At 42.7% G+C, this 18,520-nt stretch overlaps 1 protein-coding gene across 4 annotated transcripts in view; it reads left to right on the top strand.

Moving 5' to 3' along the window:
- The window catches only part of TMEM164 (transmembrane protein 164), a 145,143-nt gene that overhangs the window by 102,039 nt on the left and 24,584 nt on the right, over positions 1-18,520 (top strand). For all 4 annotated transcript variants that reach the window (XM_012727216.1, XM_012727214.1, XM_012727215.1 and 1 more), the window contains one exon: positions 11,205-11,283. In XM_012727216.1, the coding sequence (XP_012582670.1) occupies positions 11,205-11,283 (79 nt within the window). The remainder of the gene's footprint in view (positions 1-11,204; positions 11,284-18,520) is intronic.

Raw genomic sequence — 18,520 nt, forward strand, 5'->3', positions numbered from 1 at the left:
CTCTCCTGACCCGCCCGCTGCTCCCCTCAGCAGTGTACTTCGTGGATCTGCCTGTTCTGCTCCCCACTCTGTCTCCGGTGAAGCCTCTCACCGCCCCTGAGCCTCTGGCCTGTACCCCAGTTCTGTATGCACAAATAAATAAATCTTTAAAAAAAAATTATATGCATGGTTTGAATGATTTTTTTTGTGATGGTAATCCTACCAATTCAACATAAATAAGTCTAGAGATAGATAGTTATTTGAGTTCTTATGCATAATGCTGCTATCAACATTCCCATGCAACTTCTTGTGTTGATTTGTTATTTTATCTCTTAAGTTTACCTCTTGTAGTCTGTATGCTATGATAAGATAGGGTTACAACCTCATTCCTTTTGCATGTGGATCTAAAAACATTTAAACTTTACTTGTCATCCTTAGTTACGGGCTTGCTTTGTCCTGTACTTTAAGTCTGTTTTAATTTTACAGTCAACGTTCATTTAGATTGACCTACATATTTACCACTTTATTTGCTCACTATTTTTATTGCATTTCATACCTGCTATTTGACATTTCTTTGTCTTTGCTGGAAATATATATCATTTAGTCTTCCTTTCGGAGATGATAGCAAACTCTCTGGGCTTTTCTTTATCTAAAAGTCTTTGTATTTTTCATTTTGATTATATATTCACTGGCTGTGAAATTATTTTTGTTCCAAAACAGTGAAGATATCATTTCACTTTATTGTCTTCCACTATAGCTCTGAAAATTCAGTGGTCAGAGTCTTAACTTTCACCCCTTCGAAAGCAATTGCTCTTTTTTAGAGAGTTTAAAACCACCTTCTGATGGTCTTTAAGAACTCCTTTTTGTTTTGCAAGATGTGGTTCATTGTGATCTGCTTTTTGCTTATTCTGTTTGAGAGTCTTTGAGCTTCTCAGTGGAATACATCTTTGTCAGCATTTTGAGCCTTTTTGCCTACTCGAGTTGCCTTCAAATATAGTCTCTCTCCCATTATATTCGTCCATTTCACTCTGCCTTCTATATCTCTTAATCTTCATATTTTCTAGTTCTTTTTTTCTTAGTGTGCTGCATTTTGGATAATCTCTTCATCTTTATATTACAGTTACTTACCCTTCTGGCTATGCCTAATCAGTAACTGAGCCTATCAATTAAAACTATCCATGGAATTTTAAATTTCATTTATTTTTTGTTTTTTTTTTCAAACATTGTATTTTGAGGTCCTTAAGCCTATTTTCTGTGGCACTTGGCTGATTTTCTTGTGTATTTAAGTTTTTGAAACATTACTGTTACTGTTATTTTATGTCATTTGTTTTCCTTGGGATTTTATTTTTGGAATTTTGTTGAGTCTTGAATTCCTATGGAGGGAATGTGTCTATTATTTCCAGGCATGTAAGGGTTAAAAGTCTTAAATCATACTAAATAAAATTATCAACCTAATATTTTTGGTTATTCAATTAGAATAAATTTAGGTGGCAACCCCATATCAGGATTGGTTTGTGGTGTGAAGCATTTATTTATTTTACATTTTAAAAGGACAGGCTTATTAGGGAAAGGAAAAGGAAAAATAGAGGCACCTGCATAGGCACAGATGGGCAGGAGAGCTGCCTCTTGTCAGTGCAGAAATTGTATTGGTGATGATTTCAGTCTCAGTGGAGATAACTAGACCCAGCCCACACTGCTCAGTTCAGTGCTGATTTGAGATTGGATTTTTTAAAAGCCATTCCAAAAAGGATAGTTTGCATGTATAGTGCAACTTTACATGGATGTGTAACTTTTGGGAGGGTTATCATCTATTAGACTCTTTTGAAAATCTTTGCCTTTGTCTTAGTTTCCTATGTCCCATGAGTGAATGAAAAATCAAAACCCAAGTTCAGCTGGCTTGGAAAAATTTCATGTTAGTCCCTCTGTCAATCAGTCTCTGATCAGTAAATTCCTGGCATACTTGCAGCTCAGGTTTTATAAAACAGTTTAAAAATATTCTATCTAGGAATTTTGGATGTTCTAAGTGGGGATTGTCTTTTAGCACTAGCCTTGGTTATAACCAGAAATGGACGTCGGGGTCTTATTTTATTGCCCTTTCGGCTGCACTGCTGCAGCTGGGGATGGTCAATAGGCCGTTCTGTCTATCCACTGGTTTGGCAGGCTTGCTGTTCTCGGGCCTTTATGAAGTATCATCTGCTGTGTCTGTCCAGTATTGTGTTAAGTTCGAGGACTTGTCAGGAAGTCCATTTTACCTGTCAAGTAGCTAACAACATGTTGATTGATATTAGTGGTCATAAGCCCTAGAAACACTGATTTAAACCACTTTAAAATTTTTCTGAGCCCTTCTGCTCCCTCAGGAATCAGTACTTGGGGTTAGGTGGATGCAAGATTGTAAAGTACATGAAGACAGGGAACATTCATATCTCTTTCATAATAGCTGACACGTAGTATAGGGGCTCAATCAATATTTTTTGATTGAATGAATGCATGAATTGGCTTCTGGGGGATCCCAGAGGTAGGATCTGGTGTGGTTAGTTCTCATGGCAGTGTAATTAGAATATTCCAGGTCTGGGCTCACATGGTGGGGGTGGAGGAGAGAGGATAGTATCTCAGTTGCAGGAGATCAAATCATCATGGATAGACTGCTCAGGATAATGCCTGGCAGAGAAGTGCTATAACCAGCAATTATGAATTATTATTACATTATTTTATCCTGATTGTTGTCTGAACACTAGTGACATCATTAATCCTTTACATTTCCTTGGAACTGCGTGTCACTTCTGCAAAGCAAATGTTCTTAGTTCTACGCCTGTCTCTTAGACTTTTGCAGCCAGGCCTGCTATAGTATTTCTGCGGCATCTGAGAACTATAATAAGGAACAGAATGCTGGGGCCTATCCCAGTGGGTTCAAAGAAAATTCTCTCTCTGAAAAGCTGCGATGAAAATAAAAATTCTGTACATTCTTCTGTGTTGGCTTACCCAGGAGATTCTGTTGAGTGTCAGTCGACCATTCTTCAGTGCTTATTGAGAACGTGGGCATAGGGTTGGGGCCCAGGAGAGATAGAGAATGGGAGGGTTAAACTGAAGAGAAGAAAGGAAAACAAGTAGGATGAAGAGGGAGCAGAATCTCATCATGTCAGGAAGTGGTCAGGTACCATCACTGGTGGCCTCAAGGGGACTTGAGACATTGCCTGCCCTTGACTTAGGGACTCATGATCCTGGCTCTAGTTTGTAGCAGAGGTGATGGACCTTGTAAGGAGGAGATGTTGAAGGCAGCAAAGAGGGAGTTCTGCCTAAAATATGGCTGCCTGGCCCATTGGCTGCCTCTAAGCAAAGGCCTCCAAGGAATAGATGATGAACTGAACTCTGCTGATGCGAAGTAGTAGGCTGGTGTTGAGTGACCCTGAGCTACTTTGACTGGACTGAGAGCCAGATTTTAGAAGCTTTGATCCATAGTGCTAGAGTGGGGTGGGCCTTAAGTCATTTGATGCTCAGTCCTTTGAAGGCACTACAGTATAGACAGACGCTACCACAGATTGCCTGGACTGATGAGGGACTGGGAGCTTAGTGCTTTTCTTCTTGTACCACCCACACTACATGGGGTACATTTCTGGATGGAATGTGCAACTCCAGCAGATGACCCCAGTCCTGTCAGTAGTGCGAAAGGTCCTTGTGGAGCCCCTTGTCACACCACCTAAGCAGGAAGTCATCTGCAGGCATAGACTGGCCTCCACACATAAGCAGATTGTATTTTTACTTGCAGCTGCCCTAGTTCCTCTCTAGGCCCTCTGAACAATCTCTGTCATTAGCCTTTCTCCTGCCTTCTGTGGACAGAGCTTTACAAATATTTACTTTCCCTCTGAGCAGAAAGCCAAATAATGTGTTCAGGGCTGGACTTCTAAGTCCTGAAGTACCTTCTTGCATACTTAAAGATTCTATCCTTTTTCCACATAAAAGTTGAGCTCTGGCTCAGTCTGAAGAAATAGTAAACCTGGATTTTGTGACTTTAATGGTCCCTGAGTCTACTTTGATTACTAGTACCTATATTTTGGTAGCTACCCAAAGGTGAGGCCCTTTTTCTTTAGCTTTGGAAGAATAGTTATAGTACAGAATAGGCAGCAGGATTAAGATCATAGATTTTAATTTATTTTCATAAAGATTTATTTATGCATGTAAGAACTGGGGTATAGGCCAGAGGTGGGAGGGGTGAGAGGATTAACCAGAGACAGAATAGGGAGCAGCACAGGCTGATCTACTGAAATCCACTGCTGGGGGGAGCAGCGGGCGAGACAGGAGAGGTCTGCTGTGCCATGAGGGTCAGCTCCCTGGTTCGGAATGGAACTCATGCTGCAGTGTCTGCAGTTAGCTTGATAGTGCTGAGACTTTAACCCCTGGACACCAGAGAGGCCCCAAGATCATAGATTTCAAAGCCTGCTTCTCCACATTCACATTCTGTCTCGGGCATAGAATGAGCCTCAGGACTGTGCAAATTATTCCACTGAGCCCCTACCCCTTTTTTTCTTTTAAGAACTTGTGTGCATGTAATTGGGAAAATTATATTTATAATCTGAATTCATAACAAACTCCACCATTAGTCCATGTGCAGCCTGTTTTAATTTTATTCATGAATGCATTTATTTATTTGTGGGTAATATATACCACTGTTGATCCCAGCCCAAGAATTCGCCACCTTGATAATTTAGATCTGCCTATGCGCTTCCCCACCCTACTCTCTTTTCCCTCCCCAGCCTGATGGAGCCACTAGCTATATTTTGGTTACTACTCATTTGCTCCTTTTAAAAACAGAGTTCTCCATCCTTCTCATCTTCCTCTTTCCCTCCTTCCCCCTCCCTTCTCTTTCTCTCTTTCACTTGTTCTATCTCACGCTCTTTTTAGTGTATTAGATATGTTAGACATTAACGTGCAGTTATAAGATTGGTATCATGGTATATGTAGTCTTCTGGGATTTGCTTATTTTATTCAATATTATATTGCCAAGATTCACCCTGTTATTGATTATAATTGTAGTTACAATTTCACTGTAGTGTAACATTCCATCATATCAGTACACCACAGTGCCGTTCTCCATTCTCCTCCAATTGGACATTAGTTACTTCCTGCATTGTGCTATTATGGAAAACTTCTCTTGCCTCAATTTCCTCATCTTAAAATTGTCAAATAACAATACGAGCTACCTCTTAAGTGTGTTATAAAGATAGAAAGAGTTAAGACTTTCAAAGTGCTTAGAATAGGCATGGCTTTTAGACTGTTCTTGATCAGTCTATTAGTTTACTCGGGCTGCCATAACAAATGCCATTGACTGGGTGGCTTCAACAAAAGAAACTTGTTTTCTCACAGTTGTGAGGGTTAGAAATCTAAGAACAGAGTGGAACATTTTTGGGTCCTTCTGAGGGTCTTTCTCTTTAGCTTGTAGGTAGCCATCTTCTTCCGGTGTCCTCACTTGATCTTTCCCAATCATGTTCTGTTCCCCAACCTTTTTTTGTGAGCACACCAGTCCTATTGGATTAGGACTCACCCATGAGCCCCCATGTTATCATAATTAGCTCTTTAACAACCCCGTGTTCAGGGCCCTCCCTGGTGGCACAACAGGTTAGGATGCAGCACTGCAAGCTGGCTTCAGCTTCTTTGTGTGGTTTCGATCCCCGCCCTGGAGGTGACCCACATGGCATGGCAGACCTCTCCCGACCTGCCTGCTACTCCCCTCAGCAGTATATTTCAGTCAATCTGCCTGTTCTGTTCCCTACTCTGTCTCTGGTAATCCTTTCACCCACTGTACCTCTGACCCAAGTTCTTGTATGCATGCATGCGTGCACATGCATGCATGCATAAATAAATAAATCTTTAAAAAAACTATTGAAATTTAAAATTTTTCTTTAGTTATTATTATAAAAATTTCAGCATACCGAAGAGGCAAAATAATAGCATAATGAACAAGTAGGTTCAGCGTTAACATTTTGCCATATTTACTTTCTAATTTTTTCTCTGTCAGTTTGCTCAGTCATTTCAGACAAAGTTTTAGACTTTCTCTGAAAGTTCTAACAGCTTCAGCCAGCAGCTAATAAGAACAGGGACATTTTCTTGTTCAACCACAATATCATAATTACACTAAAGGAAATTTTCAAAAATTCTCTAATTACCATTTGTGTTACCTAACAATCAGCTTATATTCAGATTTCTCAAATTGTTCCAAGAATGTCTTTTTAAATGTTTTTTTTTAAACATTAGGATCTAGTCAGGTTTTAGCTGTTGCTTTTGATTGTTTCATCTCTCAGTTTTTGCTTATTTTTTTTCCCTTAAAGTCTGGTATTGTCCCCACTATCTCCTTCATTTATGACATTGAAATGTTGAGGAGTCCAGGACAGTTGGCTTCCAGAATGTTCCACACATTATGGATGTATCTGAGGATTTCTTCCTTGGTACGTCGTCGTTTTAATGGAAGCATGGTATTCTGTCCTGTGAATACCCTGTGGTTTATTTTAGGTAGTGAATACCTCTTTTGTGGCTAACAGCTAGTATTCAATCCCAAGGAGTGTGTGGCCCCATTAGGCCACGGTAAAAGTTTGTGGTTGGTTAATGAAGACAAAGTTTTCTAAAGCCAAACGTGGCTGGCTGGAACACAACCAAAGGCAGAAGTAACAGTGGTTGCATGTTTCCCTTCCCTTTTCCCTTGAAAGAAGACGGATTGTTATTTTATTCTGTTCAGGTTGCTATAGTAAAATATCATTGACTGGCTGGCTTATAAACAAAAGCAATTTGTTTCTCATAGTTCTTGGTGTTGGAAGTATAAGATCAGTGTGCCAGCATGTTGAGTTATGACCACTCTGTCTGGTGGCAGATTTTTCATTGTGTCTCACTGGTGGAAGGTGCTAGGGGGCTCTCTGGCACCTCTGATATAAGGGTGCCGGTTCACCCTCATGACCTAATCCCTTCTAAAGTCCTCACCTCCAAATGCCATCACAATCAGGCACACACTGAGGACTGGGGGCACAAACATTCAGACCATAGCAATGACCCTTTCTGCTTTCCTTTGAGAGGCTGCAGTCTGGAGCTGAGCTGAGACGAGGTCCTTTCTTTATAGCCCCAAACCTCACTTTGCATTTTATTATCAGCGCTGGGCACTTTGAGTAATGCCAGGTCTCCTGGCACGTAGTATGAGCTCTAGGGGTGTGAACTTCTGCATTCTTAGTACCTTCCTCCATCACAGTTATTCTGACTTCAGTTCATCCTTCCTTCTAGTCCAGTTCTCTCCTTTGCACTGGGCACACCCCTGCCAGCTGAGCACCTCTCAGCACCCAGTGCCTCCTGCCCCCCTTTCTTCATCTGCTTCCTTCTCCACTGGCTCCTTCCCTCAGTCAGTACATCTATTCAAATCTCTCCCATTCTTATAGTTAATTCTATCAGCACCACCCTTGAATGATGGCTTCTATCTCTCCACCCATTCGCCCTTCTTGAAAGAATTTGGTAGACTAAGGTTTTGCAAAGTGGCGTGCACAAGATGTTCCACTAGGGTACTTGAAGAAAATGTTGGCATTGCTATGCACCTTTGAATTTCATCCTTTTACTTTTCCATGTTTGGTATTTTAGAGCATATATTTATTTGTATCTGTGTATTTTACAATGTAGCTATATGTGTATGTACATCGTTTACCTTTCAACTCTTATTCTTCCAGCCTCCTTGATTCAGATATACATTCCCACTGGCTTCTGCATATCACTGCCAGCTATCCTATGGGCCTCACAAAACCAGCATGGCCAGTCTCTCTTCCTGGATCCCACCTCTTCCAGTTTGCTCCCTTGACTGCAGGCCTGCAGCATGGGAGATATCACCAGGTTGTCAGCCTGGGACTCCTTGTAGAATTCTTTCTGCCTCCTGGTCCTGTGTATGTCTTGTCCAACATATGTGCTAATCGATTGTTCGTGTTGTTGGTACGGCTTCCCATCGACAGCAGCCTATTAGTACTTAAGTTTTAGGGGAGTTGAAAAGAATATGTGGATTTTTGACTGTACAGGGGACTGGCACCCCTAACTCCCAGATTGTTTAAGGGTCAATATATCTAGTTGTAGTGATTCAACTTACTTACTTTCTCTCAAATCTGCTCACCCAGTGTTCCCTCACAGCCTCTGCACGAATCCTCCTGTAGATACTCCTATTGCTAGGTCTGGATGCCTTCCCTGCCGCCATCAGCACACCCCACACACAGCCAACTGCAGGAGTTCTGCACACCTGTACATGATGCAGGTCTCTGCCTGACTTAAAAAAACAATCAAACTAATGCTTGATCTTTAAGACTTTCTATGATATTTGCTGCACTATCCTTTTATCCCTTTATCTGTTAACCTCCTCAGCTAGACGTTGGGCCCTAGTAGGATAGGGACTGTGGCTTCCCACATAATGTAGCCAGCCACCTCCCCACATACTGTAGCTAGGCATCTTACCTGCCACTTGGGTCTCAATGAGTGGAGCTTTAAAAACTTCAGGGAGATGAGCTGGGAAGCTCAATCACCATGTAGGCATCTGCTCATTACAGTGATAAGTAAGTGAGGCTGTGGGCAGGAGTCAGTGCCACTGTCTCTTGCTGAAGAGCTCCTCCAACTTTTGACCCAGAGAGATATGGCATTAAGTCTTGTTGGCTGAAATTGAAGTCCTAGTCACTTTCTGGCTAGATTGCTGTTATAGAAAAGATATTAACAACAAATGTTTATTGAGTAAATACTGTATACCAGCACTGGGCCAATAATTTTACATGCGTTATTTCACTTAATTTTATCTTAACTTTTTTTTTTATTTTACAAAAGTTTATTTTTACATCATTTTGTACATTTTTTTTTCCATCTCAATTGTGATCCCCGCGGGTTTCCCATCACCAAGTCACCCGTGTGCCATCACCATAATCCCGTGCATTTCCCTCCCCACCCCCCTGTTTTTGATTACCTTAACTTTTTGAGATAGATACTATCATCATTTCCATTTTATAGATGAGCTCACCAAGATTTAAGTGATTTTCCTAAAGGTGTATACCAAATACATGATGGAATCAGATTTCAGTCTTAGCAGCCCGACTCGAGGCTGGAAGTACTAATTTGGGAGTCTTTGGCATTATGGGTAGAATTTAGAGCCAGAACCCCAAATAAAAATATCAAGAGGAAATAGAGGACAAAGTACTTGGTTCTGGGCCCCTCCAATATTTACAGGTGAGGTACATAAGATCTGGGAAAGGAGGCTGAGGACAGGAGTCATGTCCTAATGGCCTAGTGCAGAAAGTGTTTTGAGGATGAGGAAGTGATTGGTGGTGTCCACTATTGCTGATATGTCACTTACAAAGAGGGCTGAAAGATGACCAGAGCCAGCATATGAAGTTATCCAGGTGGTGCCCAAGGGAGGAACCATAGCCATCATGTCCCTGACACCCTGGTATAGGAATGAGCCTCAGCTAAAGAAGAAGCATCTACTTAAAATTCAGACAGAGAAGCCATGTGGGAATGCCATGTGGGCCAGCTCACACCCTTGTTGCCCACTGGGATTAGGAATGTGGAGCCCATTGGCAACCTCACTAAAAGCAATTGAGGGGGAGTGATGGTTATGGAAATTTGATTGGTATGGATGGAAGAATAAATCAATGGAGAAGAAATGATTGCAATATACTAGGAGAGTGATACCTCATCTGCCCACTTTCATGGATGTGAACACATTGGGAGAAGCACATGGTAGTATCCAAATTTAAGATTGTAGGGTGGTCCCAGACACACAACTGTGAGTATCCAAGATGGCCAGTCAGGTCCCCCAAAGCCAACCAACCCATGTTGGTCATGTTTATTGTCAGACCTCCATGACCTTCTCCAGCTAATTCCAGCATGATCTACAGAGACTCTTGTTATCTCATCTCTTTTTCTGGGACTTTTGTTTCCCTCTGTTAACATAGAATAACAGTTGAACACCATTAAGATCAATGGGAAATTTTCCTATATGGATTTTTACTTTTGAGAACCAGAGCCAGTTTCACTGTCCAGAGTCCACAGTCACCCCAGCTTCTATTCTGGGAGCTCTGCCATCTTTTGCTTTCAACCCTTGGCACAAGGCAAGCTTGGGCTCCTGTGCCTGGAGAGGCAAGAACTGCCTCCTCTCATTATCACACAGCCTTGGTTCTGTAGGGAAGAGGTGTGGTGGTGGTGGTGGTGTGTGTGTGTGCATGCGTGAGAGTGAGTGAGAGAGAGAGATAAAGAGAGAGAGAGACTGAGACTGAGACTGAGACTGAGGAAACTCCAGAGGACAGACCTCTTGCCAGCTGCTGAAGTTCTTTTTCCCAGACGTGGGTTAGCCCCCAACCATTTCCATTCTCAGCCGGCTGCCAAGTTCTGCAGCAGGTCCCATGCCAGGTGGAAAGCGTACTTCACTTGGGTAATCCAGACCTTCCATCTTGACAGAGATAGGAAACACGAGTGAGTGAGTAGGGTATTGGATGGAGGGAGGATAAGGAAGTGCTTTTTGGAAAACCATACCAGAATTGATTGGCCCAGCAGCTTGGTTTTCACACCGACGTAAGCCTCACTCTGGACTGACCCCAAATAGCCAACGGTGGAATACTGTATTCTTGGATCTAGACCATACCAGACTTGACAATCAAATTTTTTTTTTAATCTGGCAAGTGGGGATAATAAATCCTACCCCATAAAATCTTCATGTCAAATGACAAATAAACTCTTAAATATCCCACTGCCTACTTACTGGTAATAGGAAGTACAAGGTTGGGTTTCTTTAACCATATTTGCAGAATGCTGAGAGTTATTTTAAATGCAGCAGTGGCTAAACAAATTTGGGAAACACTGGCTAAACATGTTACAAAGGTTTCTTTCTGGTAGGCTCCACTCAGGCCTTAAATATACTACTCATATGTGGTGAAACTCCAGGGGATGTACGTACTTTATGCAACATTTCTTCCACCTTTAATCAAGTTTCTTAATGAGCTTTTTTTTTCTAGTGTCATTTATGCAACAACAACAAAACACTTTGGAAGATACTGGTCTATATCATCATAAATATATTAAGTATATTCGTTTCAGTCTTCTCTAATTGTGAAGGGGTACACTGTAAGAGTGTGTGGGCATGCCAAGAGGTGGAGCCTAAAGACCAAAGGGGTTCAAGTTCAGAATCTGTTGAAATGAGTGCTTCCTGCTCTGAAACACCTCTCTCCCTCTTATCCTCACAGCTCCCCTTTGAATTGGAGGTTTACTACATTCAGCATGTTATGCTCTACGTGGTACCCATCTACCTGCTTTGGAAAGGAGGTAAGGTCACCAAACCACACCTAGTCACTCCCTTATGTCTTGGGGAATCTTAAGCTCTTAACTGGGATCTTGAGCTGCTTCCTGCCTGGGTTTCTGCCGCTGGCCTTAGGCTGACACCAGGCAGCAGTGGAATGAGCATGGCTGAGGCGTGCAAAGGGTCTGGAACCTTTTCTGAACCATCAGCGTGGGTGAGCAGAAATCTGCCAGGTAGCTCAGCTATAGTAAGTAGTCCGGCATATCCCCAGGTCCTAGGTCTTGGGCTCTTCTTGGTATTACGCGGAACCCCCACCGTCACTCGCTTGTGCCTTCCCCTTCCTCAGTGGGCAGTGTAAAGTAGAAGGAGAGTAGGCGGCACTCAGCCCTCTCCAGAGAGGGCCCCGGTGCTCTGCCATTACACCCATCCTCTCAGAAACGGAGACTGAAAGGGGCCCTTGACCCACTGAAAGATACTTTGGGAGTTGGACTGTCTGTAGCGCAGCCATTCCGGAAAAGCTTGAGAATTTCCGCCATGACATAGCCGCGGGGACCAGCCAGGCCAGGACAAGCTGAACTGCCGCTCTCCAGAAGTGTGACCTGCTGAGAGATTTGTCCTCCATGCCCTAGTTGCGATCACTTAGGACTTAGAACTCTGATTCTTTAAGACTGTTTTTACCCGGTGCAGCCACTTGGGGGCTCCACTGTTAAAGAGCACTTGTTTTCAGTTTGTCGAAATACAGTTTACCCCACTGAGCGTTAGGGGAAGGAAGTCAGGAGTTCCAGCATTCAGAAATGTGTGAATTTCTCAGGTCTGTCCCTGTGGTACAGGGAGCTTCCTAGTAATAGTCACATCTTGGGGATACTACACATCTGGGGGCAACAGGCGGACAGCTTTCCCAGAGCCCCAGAACCCCACACTTAACACTTCCTGCTTTCTAAGGTGCTTGATACATATTCTGGCCAGATACGCTTGATTAGTAAATTGAACTTTTTTCACTCATAGAAATCTGTCCGTAGTTCAGCTATACTAGTTTGGCATGGAAAATGCCAAATAGCCATCCTTCATCTGCTCCTACCCTAAAACATATACACAAACTGGGAAACTGTGTCTCTTAGAAGCGGGTGCTTCCTGTCCAGAGAAATGGGACTGAGGCTGTAGGGGTTGAAAGTCTTAATCCTAATTTATTTTTGATACTTAGTGTTTGTTACCCTCTCCTGTGGAGCTTCGCCCTGAGAAGACACTGTCGTCGTCCTAGGAGAAATAATGACCACAGAAATAATAAAAGTAGCAGTGGCTACTTTAAAAAAAAAAAAATATATATATATATATATAATAGTTTGTTTGTACATCAGTTTGTGCCTTTTTCCATCTCAGTTGTAATCCCTGTGGGCTTCCCATCACCAAATCACCCGTGTGGCAATGGCTACTTTTTATTGAGGTGCCCTGTCTGTGAGATATTCTGCTAGGCCTGTTTTTTTTTTTTTTTTTAAATCATCTCCAGTAACCTTCTGAAAAATCCTTCAGAGGAGAAAATGTTAAGTACCTTGCCCATAACCATACATAGCAGAACCTGGATTCAAAATCCATCCTAGATTCCTTCCCTAAGCAGTGCCTGTTTCATCATACCCTGTTGTACTAAAAGACAGTTGTATTCTAACCACGACAGGGGCCCTGTCTCTCCTTCACCTCCACCCCCATTTAGCCATTCACTCAGCATGTATTTACAACACAATGTCCAGCACTAGCGGAATGTCAAAGCTGGGAGAGGCAGGCACAGTTCTTTCATAGGAGTTCCTGTGTAAGTGGAAAGATAGATAATTGGAACACAAGGTCGGAAATATGATTTCCAAAGTCTATTTTGCCTTCCCACCTTCACTCTTTTAGACTTTCTGGAGATCTAGGCTTTCTTTCCAGCTCTTTGCTACCATCTGCTGTTTACTTTGGGGAAATGATCAGAGAAATCTGAATCTCCTAAGGCTGATTTCACCTCCAGTGGTAAGCCTTGGCTTTAAGCTTTGCAGAAGAGGAGTGTATCTGAGTGAGCAGTGGGAAGATTATTCCCTGTAAACCACAACTACTGAGTTTGGGCCTTTCTTTCCCGAAAGTCTCTTATAGATGTTCAGAAATAAGTGTCTCAGGATTTCTACCCAGGGCAAGATAGGTGTGCCATATATACTGCCTATATCCAAGAACGTCAAGGTCTTGCTTCTTCAGATTGCAGGGGGTAGGGTGGTGCTTAGGGAAACCCGCTCCTCAGGCCTTCTGCAGGCCTTCAGCACCAGCAAAGAAAACACCCCCCCCACTCCTGTCCACACTGCTGCACTGGAACACTGTCTATTTCTGTTTTTTTCCTCCACACCTTGCCTTTGGCCTTCTGGAACAACATGTTTTCTAAGTCCCCCACCTCCTTATTCACAAAGCACAAAGTCCTTCTATCTCCTATCTGAAGCTCTCTCCAACAGAGGCTGTTCTTCCTGTCCAGCCCTTCTGCTACCCGGCGCCCACTGTCTCTTCCAAATCGTTATTTCATCTGTACCTTATATGAAAATGTCCTTTACCATTCTCTCTCCCTGAGAGACTTGCAGCCGGGGTCGCTCATCCCACCGCCAAGGTGTCAGTGACATCTTCAGCTGCCTGGACCTTGTCTTCCCCCCAGACCTCCTCTTTCTGAGATCATAAGCTTCTGTCCCTTTCTGTGACCCAAATGTTCACTCATTTCCCACTTCCTATCAACCTGTAATACTCTGACCAATTCCTGTACTTTCCTTCCACCAGCTTCTGAAAGTATCTCACTCATCCCTCCCGATGGGATCATTGTTCATTTTCAGCACCCAATCTTGGCCTACTGGAGAAAATCTCTCCACTTACTCAGATCTGAGCCACTAAACTGTCACGGTCTCTATTATAACTGTGCTTTTTTTTTATCTCCTCAATTATTTTGAGTTTCTCCACACATGGCCCTCAGAAGTCACATGCAAACCCTTTACTGCCCTCCTCAACCTTCCTGTCTAGTTTATTCAAACTTCCTGTTCTCTTCACTTCCAGTAGCTCTCCCACAACAAATGATGGAGAAAATAGAGATTTTCAGATGGGAATTCTCTCAACTACTTCATTCTACAAAGCCATCCTTACATTCCGCTGCCATCTGGGAGGAAGTGGTATTCCTCCTGAATGAGGCCAACCACACCCTGGTGTGCACCTCTTATGCTTTTCTCCTCTACTGGAGCCTCACTCCACCCACTAATTCCTTGTACAACTGGATTTTCAACGCTTCCTTTATGTCTGAGTTTTCAGCCAGGAAGGATGCAGAAGTCTTTCCTGTTCTGGAACACTTTCACCCAAGCCCGCATTACTCTTTCATCTTCTCTTCATGGCTGAGTATGTTAGAAGAGTAGTGAAACAATATCTGTTAAACTCACAGTTTTGTCATTATCCATGTAAGCACACATGTATGTCCTACAGGTCCTTAAATCTAGTGGGTTTTTTTCCTAAAATATATTTGTTTTTAAGAGAAACTTTAAACTACTTGTGAAATTCTAGAATCCTTCTCATCTCTTTACATATACTTTAAATACATGACTTATAAGAACAAAAAATATGTTTACTGTTTACCACCTCTAACCACCTTATGAATAGGACATAACTTGGGGTGACACTTATCTACCATTGATGAGCCCGTCTTCCCACTTAGCTTCCATTCCTCAGAGCATTTCCATCTGACACCTTCCTCACCTACCCCTCTTCTGAAGATCTCCACCTGACCAGTCTGATGACCTTCTCTTACACTGTGTCCTACCTGAGCTCCCTACTGCGTTGCAGTTGCTGGTCACTTCTTTTTGGGATGTCCTATCAGGGCTTCCAAAACCTCCTCCTCCCCTGGCTTATCCTACCTCACTGACCCTACCTTGCCATGCCCCCTCTAGGATTTCTTTTTTATCAGTCCTTTGAGAAGTTGATTTCTCCAGAGTTTTGTCTGGACACATTTCACTGCTCTGTGACTCCATGGTAGTCTCCTGTGCTTTCACACCTTAACCAGCAGTCTGTGGAATGGCGGCCCCCACATTGCCACCTGCAGGGCAGATGTAGGAGGTTCCGTTTCATACGCACCCCTAACCTAGTCACTTGAATATTCCAGAGCACACCTCAGGTTCACCTGCCCATGCTGGACCGGCTCATTTCCTCATCAGCCCTGCTGTCTTCCTTGTGGCTTTTGACAAATGGCACCACCCTGTTCCCCCAAGCTGGAACCTGGTATTCATTGCTACCCTTGCTTCTCATGTACACACTCATCTAACACGTTCTGTTGTTTCAGGCTGGTTTAACAAAACACCACTGATTGGCTGACTTATAAAAAGCAGAGATTTACTGCGTACAGTTTGGGAGGCTGGGAGGTAGGCGGGCCAAGTGGCGGCGCAGGCGCCTCCTGAGTTGGCCTTCCTTCTGGCTCACAGGCGGCACCTTCCCACTGCGTCGTCGCTTGGCAGGGAGGACAAGGCATCTGGAGCCTCTTTCAAAGGGCACTAATGCCACTCCTGAGGGCTCTGCCACATGCCCCACATGCTAATACTGTCATCTTTGGGGTTAGGCTTTCATTCTATGAATTTGGGGTGTGGTGCGCAAAAAAGATTCAAACCATAGTAATGTGTTTATATCTTTCTGTTTCCTGCTGGTCTCTGTGTTGTTCATTGGGGTGCCCTCAGGAATAAAAATCAGAAAGCACCCCTTGCCTGCTAGAATTGATCATGTAGTGGTGGCAGACCAATATGGATCCAATTTTCACTTACATGATTGTATAGTTAGAACTGAGATAAGTGCTCTGATTAAAAGGAACATGCTTCTATGAACCCACGGAACAAAAAAAGCTACTATAGTTCAGAAGTTTGAGGATACGTTCCCCAAAGAATTGACATTTCAACCAAGATCTGAGGGATAAATCAGGGTTTACTAGCAGGACAAAACAGCATGTGTGATAGCACTGTGCAGGTCGGGGAGGGAAGAGAGCCTTGGGCCTCAGGGACAGGCAGGGGTCAGGTATGGGGGCTCTGTCAGCCATGGTCAAGGGATTGGCCTGTATTTAAGAGCTGTGGACAGCCAGGGAAGGTTTCAAGAAGGAGCATAACATTGGCTTATTTTTCCTATGAAATTGATTTCTTTAGTTAAAAATTAAGCACGCAGTTAGCCATACTGCACAGTCACGTTCCCAATCCTCCCCGCCCCACATTGCCCTCATTCCTCCTCCACAGCTAGCCACCATGTCGGTTCTTGCAGAGCTTTCTAGTTTCTTTTCACATATGTAAGTAACTTTTAAAAATATCTTATTTTTCTCCTGCTTGAGGCAAACATCCACAAATAGCAAACGACACAATTGTTTTGTCATTGTTACTGCTTTGCTGATGGGGATTTCTTAGAGAGCTTTCAGAGTGAGCCCACAGCAAGTGTCCTCATTCTTTTCAGAAGCATGTGTGTTCCACCTGTGGGTGACAAAATACAGTATAAAAAATAGCAACACTTTAGGGGCCCTCCCTGGTGCACAGAGCACTAAGAAGCTAAAACCACTTCCGCGTGAGTTCGATCCCCACCTGCCCCAGAGGTGACCCACATGGCACGGCAGACCTCTCCTGACCCGCCCTCTGATCCCCTCAGCAGTGTACCTCAACAGTCGGCCTGTTCTGCTCCCGGCTCTGTCTCTGATGAATCCTCTCACTGCCCCTGCACCTCTGGCCTGTACCCTAGTTCTGTATGCACAAATAAATAAATCTTTTTAAAAAATAGCAACACTTTATAACAGAGTTAAGATGTAGCTGACATTGTTTCCAGCTCTTCATACATATTAACTCAGTCTTCTCCACAGTCCTCTTAGGCTGTCCTTGCTGTTTTCTCCCTTATAAGATGAAAAACTGATGCTCAGACAGTCTGCAGCAGATCCAGGATTTTATCCCTCTGGTCTGGCTCTGGTGTTCTCACTGTTAAATACAATATGTGGCACTGACTCAAAACCCTGATGTATCCATTCTATCTCCGATTGATTGACATTTAGGTTGCTTGAAATCTTTTGCTAATATAAATAACTGAATGCCTTTCGACCTGTGCCATTTTGCATGTGTCCAAGATCAGGTGACATGTGAGTAATGTCGGGTTCGGAGCGCAACCCTCTGTGCAATCAAAATCTGCTCCTAATTTGATCCTCTACAATTTCAAATACTAGTAGCCAGTTCTTGCCTGGAAACCTTCTCAAGAACACCAAGAGCTGATGAACACCTATTGTTTATATCATGTGATAGAGACTGTATCCTTACAATAAAGTAAACTAGAGAAAAGAAAATGTTAAAGTCACAGGAAGAAATACAGCACCATAGTATAGCATCAATGACATATGTTAGTGTCTGTCTGAAGGATGAATAGCTTGTCAGTACCTACAGCAGTATTATCTTCTATGATATAAAACACTGAGGATGTTACATGTGTTACTAACAGTTGACATCAAAAATGAAAAGAGTGTGGAAAAGAAATTTGTGTGCATTTACAGGTATAATTATTCATGCATGGATGGCAAAGCAGCAGTGATGTGATTGCTTTCTGGTCACCTTGCTTCTACATTAATGAATGAACTGTCATCACATTTTGATGGCATGCAATATGGCAGTCATATCCATAATACTCCATTGGAAACATTGTTACATTCAAGTAACGTCTACCTGTAATGATAGCTGATGTGAAGTGTCTCCAGCTATAAAAAAGTGAGTCACATCATATAGTAATGCAATTCTTTGAAAGCAAACTTATAAAAGAGTAAAAGAACTGATACATTATTAATTTGATGTTGAATATCATTCACATTTGCCTGTGTCTAAGATTTCACATGAACACACACACATGCACAGCCGCTATTGTAACGGTGCTAGGTGATGGCTGATTTCTGTTCTTTAAGTGATGGTGATATGTATGCAGTTCCAATTTAATCCTGCATCTTGCCATCTGTTTACATTTCTCTCCACTGCAAGTGACCCTGCATGCAGTCTGTGTTCATGTGCATACAATTTGATAGATTCTAATTTTTGTAATAGATTTGATTATATTTTATGGTAAAATATAAAAATAGACTGTTAGCTACATATACTTTATGCAGTGATGACATGCCTTTTTCTTAATTGTTTTGGATATTTCTAGAGTGCATGGTTTGCAGGGTTATTCAAATTGTCACAAATAAAACAAAAATATTCCCAATGTATGCATTGGAAAAATATGCTGGTGGAGCCAGGC

Source organism: Condylura cristata, unplaced genomic scaffold (genome assembly GCF_000260355.1).
Source record: "Condylura cristata isolate star-nosed mole 26May11 unplaced genomic scaffold, ConCri1.0 scaffold00019, whole genome shotgun sequence".
Classification (NCBI taxonomy): domain Eukaryota; kingdom Metazoa; phylum Chordata; class Mammalia; order Eulipotyphla; family Talpidae; genus Condylura; species Condylura cristata.